The sequence below is a fragment of the Staurois parvus genome, unplaced genomic scaffold (genome assembly GCF_062004578.1).
Source record: "Staurois parvus isolate SC_StPar_1 unplaced genomic scaffold, SC_StPar_1.0 ptg000450l, whole genome shotgun sequence".
NCBI lineage: Eukaryota > Metazoa > Chordata > Amphibia > Anura > Ranidae > Staurois > Staurois parvus.
This window is the reverse complement of record NW_028318246.1, coordinates 302,442-316,533: the sequence shown is the minus strand read 5'-3', so window position 1 is coordinate 316,533 and position 14,092 is coordinate 302,442. Positions and strand designations below refer to the sequence as shown.

General features: G+C 41.8%; 1 protein-coding gene across 1 annotated transcript in view; it reads right to left on the bottom strand.

The window, feature by feature from the left end:
- CRB1 (crumbs cell polarity complex component 1) overlaps positions 1 to 13,817 on the bottom strand; it is a 131,047-nt gene extending 117,230 nt beyond the window's left edge. The window contains exon 1 of the mRNA XM_089688663.1: positions 13,617 to 13,817. Within this exon, the coding sequence (XP_089544789.1) occupies positions 13,617 to 13,689 (73 nt within the window). The 5' untranslated portion in view covers positions 13,690 to 13,817. The remainder of the gene's footprint in view (positions 1 to 13,616) is intronic.
- Between the last annotated feature and the right edge of the window lie 275 nt (positions 13,818 to 14,092).

Here is a 14,092-nt window from a genome sequence, read left to right as displayed (position 1 = left end):
ATCTCAACTGATGTGCTGCCCTTAACATCACACAGTAGTTTTTTTTTACAGCTTAAACAAGATGGTTTTTACTTACAACTTCAAAATTCCACTTTGTCGTTCATTATGTTTGTACAGTGTTGTATTCCTCAGCCAAGGTCAGTACACTACGTCTGCCACCTCTCAAGACAATCTACTTACTCCTCCCCTAGTACAGTACACCAGGCTTTCACACCTTAGCAAACTGTGGACACAGGTATGCAGATAATAAACAATACATCTTGCCATGGGGCCAGTCAATTACCACCTACCAAGTACACTGCTCCACAGCTGCAACCTAACATGGCAAGCAATTCTAAGCCATTGTCAGGTCTGAATTCCTTTGCACCACCATACCTTCCAAAGTGACGCAATTTCACTGCACCAGCAATTGTACCTAACTTTGTTCCACCTGCAGCTGTGCATCCAATGTCAGAAACACAAATCTGTCACAGTTTGTTTAATTTGTTTAATATTTGAAATCATAGAGCTCAACGGGGAGTATCATGCTACACATGCATTGTGTGGGTTTTTTGCCTTGAAATCATTTTGCCACTACCTCTACTGTAGAAAGGGGGTACTCTGTATAGTTAGTGTCATACTCCTTCAGTATGCTTTAGTTTCCATTCTGACCCCAAGCATATTGCAGAAGCTGGTCATATTATGATCTTTTGACCTGTCTGATGTTCATTTGTTAAGATCTGCACAAGTTTTGGATTAAACATGTCTACAATCTGTTAGATGTCATAAATCACTCTCTGCTAGCTCTGTTGGGATTGTGATTATGGAGAGAACACTTTCAATGTATAGAAGGCAGAACACTTTATTTTATAATTTCATTAGCAAGTTGATGGGGGTGGGGGTATAAACAGACTGAACTTCAGCTTTAAAATATAATTCCCCACCTACATGTATCATTTACAACAAAAGTACGGTACATACAGGTAGAAGTAAATTATTCTTCACCCAAGGAGCAATAGACTATATTAGTTCCTACTAGGACACAATCATTTATAATAATTGAACAGTAACAAAGGATAATCCTTGAAACAATAAATGATATATTCTCCTTCCTAGCCCAGAACTGGGATGACATACTATGGGCTTGTGCTTTTTTCTTGCTTATTGCTCTGCCTCTTGTTGCTGTTTTCAGAATAGCAGTACCAATTTTGGTCAGTCCATTGTGCCATGGAGATAGTATGCTGGCAATATGGTCATTTTGAAGCACAGGCTCTTTATATATAAATCTCTAGTCCGTTTACAAGCATGTCCACCCTGCTGTTACTAACCCTTTCCTGTTATCCGGTTTAAGCACCTGCCTGGGTTTTAGCAGCTTTTGGACAGTGTTTGTTTAACTTCCACTAGTAGGCCTCTTGTGCCTAAAGATCTGTAATGCAGCGATGCGTTCAGAGACAAAAAAAAATATTTAAGTGCAGTGATTTATACAGTACATATACACTGAGGATTTCTTATCACTAGAAATTTAGGGGCATATTTATAAAAAGTAGATGATTTACCAAACATTCACTGCAGGTATTATGTATACTTTTAGTTGAACCATAGAGGAAATGCTCTCAATCACCATTAATTATTTTAATCCTTATGCTGCTAACCTTAGTAAATAACTAGGAAAGTATATTATATTTGCTTGTTTCAAACTTTTTTTTTTACATTTCTTCAGTTGCTTTCTGCTTTCTGGCCTAAGCCAAAACCAAGTCATACATCGCAGGAGTCTTCATGGGCAATTTTTTTTCCTTTTATCTGGAGGAGAGAAGGTGAGCTTTTCTCAGCTGAGCACACAGTCAGTGGACATTTGTGGGCAGGGCTAACCAGGTGGCAGTAGTTTAACCACCTCCCGCCCACCATATAAGGAAATGATGGACGCAAGGTGGTTCTCATGTTCTGGGAGGATGTCATATTACATCCACTTACACTAACCACGTGCCCGCGCCCCTAGGGGCGTGCAGCGTGGCAATCGGTGGTGCTCTGTGTCCCGGGGACACAGCGGACCACAGATCAGCAGAAAGAACTGATGATTTCGGCTCTGTCATGTGATCAGCTGTATCCAATCACAGCTGATCGCATGTAAATAAGGAAATTAAATTTATCGGTATTTCTCTCCTCACGAGCTGTCACACTGACAGCTCGTGAGAAGAGGATAGACAGTAGTCAGCATTCCTCAGTAGGGACATCTACACTGATCATCAGAGCACTGATGATCAGTGCCCTGATGATCAGTGTAGCCCCATCAGTGCCACCGGTCATTGCCCATCAATGCCACCTGTCAGTGCCCATCAATGCCACATATCAGTGCCTACCAGTGCACAATGCCACATATCAGTGCCCAATTGAGCTCCCTTTCAGTGCCACCTATCAGTGCCAGTCAGTGCTTCCTATCAGTGCCACCTATCAGTGCCAGCAAGTGCCGCTTATCAGTGCCAGTCAGTGCCGTCTGTCAGTGCCGCCTATCAGTGCTGCCTGTCAGTGCCATATATGAGTACTGCCTTTCAATACCCATCAGTGATGTCTGTGAATGCCCACCAGTGATGCCTGTCAATGCCCATCAGTGCCACCTACCAGTGCCTCCTTATCAGTGCCCATCAGTGCAGCCTATCAGTGCCCATCAGTGCAGCCTCATTAGTGCACATCAGTGAAGGAGAAAAATTACTCAGTTACAAAATTTTATAACAGAAACTAGGAAAAAAAAAATTTTTTTTCAAAATGTTCTGTTGTTTTTGGTTTGTTTATCAAAAAATAAAAAACCCAGTGGTGATTAAATACCACCAAAAGAAAGCTCTGTCTCAAAAAAAGTATAAACATTTCATATGGGTACAGTGTTGCATGACCGCTCAATTCTCATTCAAAGTGCGACAGCGCTGAAAGCTGAAAATTGGCCTGGGCAAGAAGGCGGTGAAAGTGCCTGGTAAGCAAGTGGTTTAAAGGGATCACGCGAGACTAAGAGGTTGATTTACCAATGCTGGAGAGTGCAAAATCTGGTGCAGCTTTGCATAGAATCTAATCAGCTTCCAGGTCTTTTTTGTCAAAGCTTAAATGAACAAGCTGAAGTTAGAAGATGATTGACTATCACGCACAGCTGCACCAGATTTTGCACTCTTCAGTTTTAATAAATTAACCTCAAAGTGTTTTAGAAAATTTCTTGGTCATATAATGAATAGTACATAATACCATTTTAACGTGCACTACTTTCTGCAATTTTTTTTATACGTTGTGAAAATTCAATAAAGTGATTGAACAAGAATAGTAAATAGTACAGCAATGTGGAGGTAATCCTAAAGTATCTGTGACAAGAGTAAAGCACTTTTACAGTTCCGTAACAAGGCAGTTCAAGTAGGTAGACTTACATGCATCAATATGCTGTTGGTCCCCTCAGACTTGCACATTGGGGTTCAAAGATAGGATGCTGCACTGGCGACGTGGGGTACAGGATTCATTAAACTAGATCCTTTTCTAAACCAGGTAGTTCCCAGTGGTTACAGGACCAACCCAGAGCTGGCCCTCCTCTGCTGTTACCTTTCCCTGTACTAATCCTATCTCTCCCTAGCCAACAGGTATCTGTCCCTAACTCACACTCCCCACATAGCAGTTCCCAGCAAAATGACCTAGCAGGGGCATATATATATATATATATATATATATATATATATATATATATATATACACACACACACATACACACACAGGTGAAACTTAAAAAATTAGAATATCGTGCAAAAGTTAATTTATTTCAGTAATGCAACTTAAAAGGTCAGACTAATATATGAGATAGACTCATTACATGCAAAGCAAGATAGTTCAGGCCGTGATTTGTCATAATTGTGATGATTATGGCTTACAGCTCATGAAAACCCCAAATCCACAATCTCAGAAAATTAGAATATTGTGAAAAGGTGCAATATTCTAGGCTTAAAGTGTCCCACTCTAATCAGCTAATTAAGCCATAACACCTGCAAAGGGTTCCTGAGCCTTTAAATGGTCTCTCAGTCTGGTTCAGTAGGAATCATAATCATGGGAAAGACTGCTGACCTGACAGTTATGCAGAAATTGACACCCTCCATAAGGAGGGAAAGCCTCAAAAGGTAATTGCAAAAGAAGTTGGATGTTCCCAAAGTGCTATATCAAAGCACATTAATAGAATGTGGAAGGGAAAAGTGTGGAAGAAAACAGTGCACAAGCAGCAGGGATGACCGCAGCCTGGCGAGGATTGTCTGGAAAAGGCCATTCAAAAGTGTTGGGGACTTTCACAAGGAGTGGACTGAGGCTGGAGTCAGTGCATCAAGAGCCACCACACACAGACAGATCCTGGACATGGGCTTCAAATGTCGTATTACTCTTGTCAAGTTGCTCCTGAACAACAAACAACGTCAGAAGTGTCTTACCTGGGCTAAAGAAAAACAGACCCGGTCTGTTGCTCAGTGGTCCAAAGTCCTCTTTTCTGATGACAGCAACTGACCAGAGTATGGGGGAAGAATTGAGAGGCACACACTGCAAGATGCTTGAAATCCAGAAGTTTCCACAGTCTGTGTTGATTTGGGGAGCCATGTCATCTGCTGGTGTTGGTCCACTGTGCTTCATTAAGTCCAAGGTAAACGCAGCCGTCTACCAGGAGATTTTGGAGCACTTCATGCTTCCTTCCACAGACGAGCTTTATGGGGATGTTGACTTCATTTTCCAGCAGTACTTGGCACCTGCCCACACTGCCAAAAGCACCAAAACCTGGTTCAATGACCATGGGATTACTGTGCTTGATTGGCGAGCAAACTCGCCTGACCTGAACTCCATAGAGAATCTATGGGGCATTGCCAAGAGAAAGATGAGAGACATGAGACCGAACAATGCAGAAGAGCTGAAGCCTGCTATTGAAGCATCCTGGTCTTCCATAACACCTCAGCAGTGCCACAGGCTCATATCTTCCATGCCACGCCGCATTGAGGCAGTAATTGCTGCAAAAGGGGCCCAAACCAAGTACTGAGTACATATGCATGCTTATATTTTTTAGAGGTCCGATATAGTTCTATGTACAATCCTTGTTTTATTGATTACATGTAATATTCTAATTTTCTGAGATTGTGATTTGGGGTTTTCATGAGCTGTAAGCCATAATCATCATAATTATGACAAATCACGGCTTGAACTATCTTGCTTTGCACGTAATGAGTCTATCTCATATATTAGTTTCACCTTTTAAGTTGCATTACTGAAATAAATGAACTTTTGCACAATATTCTAATTTTTCGAGTTTCACCCGTGTATATATAAATATATACTGTATATATATATATATATATATATAGATATATAGAGAGAGAGAGAGAGAGAGAGCCTTTTGTGTCCAAAAAGGCTGCTCAAATCCCAGGAGAGCTCTGAATCCAGTCAGACACAGGCTCTCCAAAGATGGCCACTAGGAGCCCAGTGCAGAGGGCAAGTCAGTCCTCTGCAGGTTTCACCGAGCACCAGAGGTAGGCAGTAATCAGGTGATCACTGTGTTTACTTCTGCCAGCTAACCAGGAATTGATTGTATGATCTATGAATCTCTGCCTCACCTTCTGTGCTGACACTTACTCAAAGTAGTAACAGCGCTCAGTGGGGCAGAGGTGACTGCCATCAACATCCTCCTACACAATGGTGTAAAATAAAAAGAAGATAAATCAAAGAGAGGGAAACCAGAGGAGAGAGGGAGCACACAGAAGGATGCAAGCCCTGTTCGCTGTGACACTCTACAACTTTTCCCCCAATGTATGGGTCTTTTTGGGGCTCTGGCAACTCCCCTGCATAAAATTATTAGGGTCCTTAAATGAGTAACTCTCTGACTTCATTAACCTCTTCACGCCGGCCTCACACAAATGTGCGGCCTACCGGCGTCTGGGCCTAGACGCTGAGTGGCCGCACATTTGCGTTCAATTAAAAAAAAATATGTGCTGAGAGCGCGTGCCCTGTGCGCTCCCAGCACACATGTCCGGTACTCACGGAAAGGTCTCGGCCTTCTCTTTCGATTGGGACCTTTCCCAATCATGTGACCACTGTGATGATGCGTCATGGAGGTCACATGATCCCTAAAACCTGCCCCACCCATCCCGCCTCCCAGCTTCTGAAACTCTTAAAGGGCCGGGAGGTGCCGGCGTGAAGGGGTTAATTAGGCGAAGATCACAATGGAAAGTAAAATATCCCATATTAGCTAGCCATGTTCCTTCTTTCTAAAATTTTTGTAAAAGAAGAATAGAGGAAGTAAAATGGAGTTTAGTTTCCTCTTAGTTTCAGCCTGATATAGAGATTGCATATTCAATCTAATAATATGGCATAGCTCCCAACAGTCCCTGATTGTGTCTCAGATTTTCACCTTTCTCCCACTGGCCTATGTACAACAGGGGTGTATTTACCACAAAGCAAACAAGGCACTTGCTTAGGGTGGCATTTTTCAGGGGGGAGGAGCACCTCCCCCAAGAAGAAGGGATGAAAGAAAGGACACATGCTCCATGGGAACCAAATGGGATCTGAGAGAGGATGTGGGCTGCTTAATGGCATATGTAGAGCCTGGCTCTCATGTCCAGAGATGAAGATGAGTGTCTTTCTCTCTATGGCCGGGGGGGGGGGGGTAGTGGAAGGCTGACCCAGGTGGGGGGCAGGGGTGTTCTTGGTCCATTTCAGGCTTTCACCACAGGGGGGGCAGTGGGGGAGGGGGTTTTTTGTTGGCCGGTGTCCGTGGGGGTGGACGATTTTTGTGTTGCCTAGGGCAGTACAAAACCTAAATACACCAATGGTGTACAAGGGATATTCCCTGCAAAGGCTTCCCTCCTTCATACTGTGCCTACAGCTAATTCCTATGTAAATTGGGATGAAATTTGCATGTGCATGAACCAGTGAATGATTTCCTTGTGAATACGTGGGCAGTGGAATTTTCATATATGAATTCAATTCACTGCCTCATCTACAGTTGCAAGAAAAAGTATGTGAACCCCTTGGGATTACGTGGAGTTTTGCATGAATTGGGCATAAAATGTGCTCTGAACGTCATCTAAGTCACAACAATAGAAGAACACAGTCTGCTGAACATAATACTACACAAACATTAGATGTTGCCATGGTTTAATTGCACATAACATGTAAACATTCACAGTGCAGGGAGGAAAAAGTATGTGAGGCCCTAGCTTAATGACTTCTCTCAGAGCTAATTGGAGCCAGGAGTGAGCCAACCTTGACTCCAATCAGTGTGATGATATTGGATGTGTTGCTGACAGCTGTCCTGCCCTTAAAAAACACACACCTGTTTTGGGTTTACTGGTTTCAAGAAGCACTGTCTGATGTGAACCATGCCTCGCAGAAAAGAGCTCTCAGAAGACCTACGATCAAGAATTGTTGACTTGCATGAAGCTGGAAAGGGTTACAAAAGTATCTCCAAAAGCCATGATGTTCAAGTGTCCACGGTAAGACAGACTGTCTACAAAGGGAGAAAGTTTAGCACTGTTGCTACTCTCCCTAGGCGTGGTCGTCCTGTAAAAATGACTGCAAGAGCACAGCGCAGAATACTGCATGAGGTAAAGAAGAATACCAGAGTGTCAGCTAAAGACCTACAGAAATCTCTGGCACATGCTAACATTTTTGTTGACACATCTACAATAAGGAAAACATTAAAGAAGAATGGAGTACATGGGAGGACACCACGGAGGAAGCCATTGCTGTCCAAAAAGAATATTGCAGCACGTTTGAAGTTTGCAAAAGAGCACCTGGTTGTTCCACAGCACTACTGGCAAAATATACTGTGGACAGATGAAACCAAGATTGAATTGTTTGGGAAGAACACACAACACTATGTGTGGAGAAAAAAAGGCACAGCACACCAACATCAAAACCTCATCCCCACTGTAAACAGGGAGCATCATGGTTTGGGGCTGCTTTGCTGCCTCAGGGCCTGGACGGATTGTTGTCATTGATGGGAAAATGAATTCCAGAGTTTATCAAGACATTTTGCAGGAAAATGTACGACCATCTGTCCGCCAACTGAAGCTCCGCAGAGGATGGGTGATGCAACAGGACAATGACCCAAAGCATACAAGTAATTCAACAAAACAATGGCTGCAACAGCACAGAATACGCCTTCTGGAGTGGCCCAGTCAGAGTCCTGACCTCAACCCGATTGAAATGCTGTGGCATGACCTTAAGAGAGCGATTCACACCAGACATCCCAAGAATACTGCTACACTGAAACAGTTTTGTGAAGAGGAGTGGTCCAAAATTACTCCAGATCGTTGTGCAGGTCTGATCTGTAACTACAGGAAACGTTTGGTTGAGGTTATTGCTGCCAAAGGAGGGTCAACCAGTTATTAAGTCCAAAGGTTCACATACTTTTTCCTCCCTGCACTGTGAATGTTTACATGTTATGTGCAATTAAACCATGGCAGCATCTAATGTTTGTGTAGTATTATGTTCAGCAGACTGTGTTCTTCTATTGTTGTGACTTAGATGACGTTCAGAGCACATTTTATGCCCAATTCATGCAAAACTGCACGTAATCCCAAGGGGTTCACATACTTTTTCTTGCAACTGTATATGCAAAGCTGAGGGAAGCTTCCCCTTGACTCCACTCACATTGCACAGCAGAGGGTAAAACTTCCTACTGCATCTTCTCATTGCATCTGGCAAGTGAGCCTAAGGGGGGTGGAGAGGTCTGTAATTGTGGGATGGGAGGGTTTCTATACTAGCGGGAAGGGGCTCTGTATTGTGGGGGAGGGCAGTACTGAAAAAGGGCTGGGAGACCTTTCTTTGCTATGGGGGTTATCTGTACTGGGGGTCTGTAATGAGAAAGGGCTGGCAGGGGCAGTCTGTGCTGAGGGGGGTTTAGGGCTGCAGCGAAAATCTGTACTGGGTGAGGAATGGGGCTGTGGGCTTCAGAGGAGAGGGGATTTGTACTGGGAGGAGGGAGTTGTTTTTGTTTGTACCTTGGCCTGTATATTAGGTACTACTGACTCCTGCACTCTGTGTTATGTACTTCTGACCCCTGTACTCTGCATTCCTGACCTGAGTTTCATTTTTAAAAAATGAGTGTGCTAAAGTTTGTACTTGACTGTTAGACTCTCACTTGTTGCACAATCATTAACCACTTCCCGTCCGCCCTACAGGTGCACAAAATCATATATATATATATATATATATATATATATATATATATATATATGTGTGATTTTGCATCTCCATTTAGGGGGCGCACATGATGCATGTGCGCGCCCTACCCGCGCTGCCATTCACGGCCGCTGCTGTCAATCACCGGGTCCCGGACGGTGATTACTTGTAGGCACCCAGTGATTGCCAAGCATCTCCGATGGGGAGGAAAACTGTTTGTAAACAAAAAAGTCCTCTTTCCTGTCAACTTGTACACACTGCTTTGGATGGCTGTGCACAGCACAGCCATCCAAAGCAGTGTGATTACAGTGAAGCACACGGACATAGCGTATAGTGAAACAGCACACAGTTAACCTTTTGATCGCCCCTGATGTTAACCCCTTCCTGCCCAGTGCCACTAGTACAGTGTCAGTGCTTTTTTTTAGAATTGATCACTGTATCAGTGTCCCTGGGGATGTCAGTGACACCAAGTCAGTTCCCCCCAGTGTCAGAATGCCGCCGCAGTCCCACTATAAGTCACTGATCGCCGCCATTAGTAGTAAAAATAAAATAAAAATCCCAGTATAAATACCACCATTTGTAAACACTATAACTTTCACGTAAACCAATTTACACGTATTGGGAATTGTTTCTAGCCAAGACATGTAGCAGAATACATTTTGGCCTAAATTTATGATGAAATTTGATTTTTTAAATTTTTTTACTAGACATGTTTAATAGCAAAAAGATTGTTTTTTTTTTCTCAAAATTGTCGGTCTTTTTTTTTATAGACAAAAAATTAAAAATGCACAGGCAATCAAATACCACCAAAAGAAAGCTCTATTTGTGTGAAAAAAAAGTTAATTTCATTTGGGTGCAGCATTGCATGATCGCGCAATTGTCAGTTAAATTAACGCAGCTCTGTAACACAAAAAATGGCCTGGTCAGGAAGGGGGTGAATCCTATTTTGTGTGTAAAAGGACTATGGTACTGTATATGTGTGCTGTGTATTCATCCTGCGGGAATCGTCGGCTTTCTCTACAACTTACCTTTTCTTGGAGCTGGTTGGTGTCACTCTGTGCGGACCGCAACCCCCGCACCTACACCGGGACGCCACTGAGCACTGTATACCTGCTGCAGCTTTGATAAGAATTCCACCTGGCACTGGAAGATTTATCATAGTTCGGACAGAAACACAGCCAAGAAGCTATCTTTTATAGGTTGCATGCGGACGATCCTGTGGGGTGACACCGGTGTATCGGCAAGATGTGTCTCCCATGTATATATGTCCCCATGAAGCAACTGCGCATGTCCTGGTTTCAGGCACGATCAATCGATGATAGAACTACTGCTATCATCGATTGATCGTGCCTGAAACGTGGACATGCGCAGTTGTCCCGGACCCAGCTCCAAGAAAAGGTAAATTGTAAAGAAAGCTGATGATCCCCACAGGATGGATTGGATCGGCAGATTGAGCATAATGGTTTGGAGTCCGATCCATTTTGCTCAATCCGCAGATCCGATCCATTCTACGGGGATCGTCGGAGGGGGTGTCACCAAGTGTTACCGCACCGGGTGACACCAACCCTAGGGATGCCTCTGACAGTACTGTATGTTTAAACCAAGCCCATATGGTCCCATCCACTTTTCATTGGCCACACCCACATGTTGAAGTGCTGCGTTATACATGCTTCATTTTGCCTCTTTAAATGTTGTCCCTATTTGTCAAGTTCAAAAGTTGGGAGGAAAGATCAATAGTTCAGGAAGGAGGAGTGATAAACAATAGTGGTGTACTTCAAATATAAAACTTAAAAGTAAAATAAATAGTTCTGGATGTTGGACTTCTGGAAACTGGCTGTGAGGTGCAGGGATGAGGTATATTACTTACCCTATCCCTCACTTTAGCACTGATCTCTTTTCCCTGAAGTTTTGGGCTGTGGGCGGACCCTCTGCATCATCAGGTACAGTGCAGGGGTATTAACCCTGCATTGTTTATGGAGAGATGAGCTTGTAACTGGAGCCCAAAGCACCTTAGAGAGGAGGCATTGCTGGACAAGTTGCAAAAATGGATGGAGCCTGAAGGAGCAAGGAATAGGGTACGTATTACACCTTATCTTCTGCACCCTAAATGAGCATTTAACGCTTTAAGTGTGGAGGGAGGGGAGTAGATTTTGTCTAATTTGTGGAGTTCAGATAGAAATTATGTAAATCAGGGATGTCCAACCTGTGGCCCAAGTGCCACTTGAGGCCTAAGACTGCTATGAATGTAGTAGAATGCAAAATTGTAAACAACTTAAAAATGTTGATTTTTTGGGACCTTCCTGTAAAGATGTGTTTACACTTAGCGAACATGAGGCTGTCAAAAATGTAACATGGTGTCTCTTTACTAGACTTTTATAAATTTTATCTTCCCAAAGAAAAATATCCCACTCTTCACAATCATGCCTTATTCATGTCATCAGTTTTAAGCAAATATTTTCAAGGACACAGCACAGGAAGGGCAAAATTAGAATGATGAACACCTTGAGAATTCATTGAGAATTCCTACTACATCCATCGAACCAGATATTGATGTGTTAGTTTATCAAAAACGGTGTCAAGCATTGCACTGGTTTTATGTTCCCCTCTCTTCCTTTTTAAAAACATAAAATAAACATAAAAAATGACATTAACACCTTCCCCCCTGGCCTATAGCAGATTGACGGTGGGGTGGGACACTCTGACTGGGCGTCATATGACGTCTTGTCAGAAGGAGCAGCTCACCCAGTTGCGGGGCTGCGTAGTGGTGCAATCTGTTACTGGCTGTGTCCATGGGACACAGCTGATGACATATCACTACACCGGCCCGTTGCCAGTGTCATGTGACCGCTGTGACCAATCACAGCAGATCACATGACAATTGTATACAATGGATGGCTTCCTGTCATGCCATCCATTATATACAATTGTGTTGTTAGCTGTGATTGACCAAAACAGTCACATGGTACAGACAGGGCCAATCCCAGCCCATCTCTATCATGTGATTAGCTTTGCCCAATCCCAGCTAATCACAACAAAAGGCTGAGTGATTTAGTTTCATTCAGTAACAATGATTGCAAATATTAATGAAATACATTGGTATTAGCAATCTTAATGTGTAAAAAAAAAACAAAATCCTGTTCAGTTGCCCAGAGTAGTTCAATGTTACTATGGTAACATTGCATTACTTTGGTCACAGTGTGCTGAAAAAAAAATGTTATAAAAAGAAAAAATAATGTAATAAAAAAGAAAAAAATAATATAACAATTTGAAAAAAAAATAAAAATGTTATTATTATTATTATTTTTAACATACTGTCATCAGTCAGTGTCCCTGATCACTGTCACACAAGTTATATAATAATGCTGTACTGGACTGGTGACAATATGTAAAAAAAAAATAGTTTTTCTTTTTTTCTTAAATTTCTACATTTTCCAAAAAATTGTAACAAAAAATTACAAGCTCCAAAAAACTCACAATGCCTTTTACTAAATACCCTGGACTGTCTATTTTCCAAACATGGGTAATTTTGGGGGGTATTTGTACTATCCTGACATTTTCAGGCTTCATGAAATGAGATGGGCCGTCAGATCAAGATTGATCAGTTGTCAGATATATATACCATGGCTTGTGAACTCTATAACTTTCCTACAGACTAAACAATATTTACTAACTTGTTGGCATTTTCACCAAGTAAATGTAGCAGAATACATTTTGACCTAAATTTATGAAGAAATGTTATTTAACTGCAAACTTTTATAACAGAAACAAAGAAAAAAATTATTTTTTTCAAACGTTTATGGGTTTTTTTTGTTTATTAAAAAAAAACAAAACTCAGTGGTGATTAAATACCAGCAAAAGAAAGCTCTATTTGTGTGAAAAAAATTATAACAATTTTTTATGGGTACAGTGTTGCATGCCCGCACAATTGTCATTCAAAGTGTGACAACACTGAAAGCTGAAAATTGGCCTGGGCATGAAGGGGGTAAAATTGTCCAGTATTGAAGTGATTAAAAAAATTTACAAAACAATTACGTTTTATTACTCAGATACGTACATTATTTATATCAGTGATCGTTAATGTGTGATATGCCCGACTTTTTCTGCTCATCGGCAGCTTATTGTTAGTGTATTTTATGTGCGGCCCAAGACAATTCCCCTTCTTCAATGTGGCCAAGGAAAGTCAAAAGGTTGGACACCGCGATGTAAATTATATTTTAATCAGTACCTTATTAATGGAGATTAACATACACTGAAATAACATCTTTCTTGTGTGCAATAGCATTTCTTGTATGGAAATATTATTATTATAATTGACAGCAGATACAGTAGTAAAGTGACTTTTGAATATTATTCTACAATAAAGTTTGATGTGACATGCACACAACCAAAACACAATAGCAAGTTTACACTTTAAGCAATTAAAGAAATCTCATTTGTCACAAATCTATGAAATCAATGCAACTTACAGGGGACTTGAAGAAGCATCAAGACAGCCAGACTGAGACAGCAAGTCAAAGGGATGTTTTGCTGTTCCATCATCCAGTGCTGCTCTATAGTTGCGTCCACATTATTCCTTTCAGATGATATATACCGCAAACCATGCCTTGTAAATATGCGTAAAGCATCTGTCCCTCAGCGTGTACACAGCAGCACAGACACACCATGCACTCTGCTCTCATTGACACAGCAGCTGGGATGCTGGTACAAGTGGTCTGGGTGGTGTGTAAAATCTGGTGTAGATGATTGCAGATGCATGGAGTGGATTAAAGGGAGGGAAGATATGAGAGAATAGACAATATGCCTAACAATCATGACCATCCTGTCTGTAGTCTGCCTTGAGGTCCTCTTTTTCCATATGGAAGAAAAATATATTTGAAATATATTTTAAAAATATTCTTCCCAAATATATTGCCATATATTTGAAATGCTACAATTTTGGCCA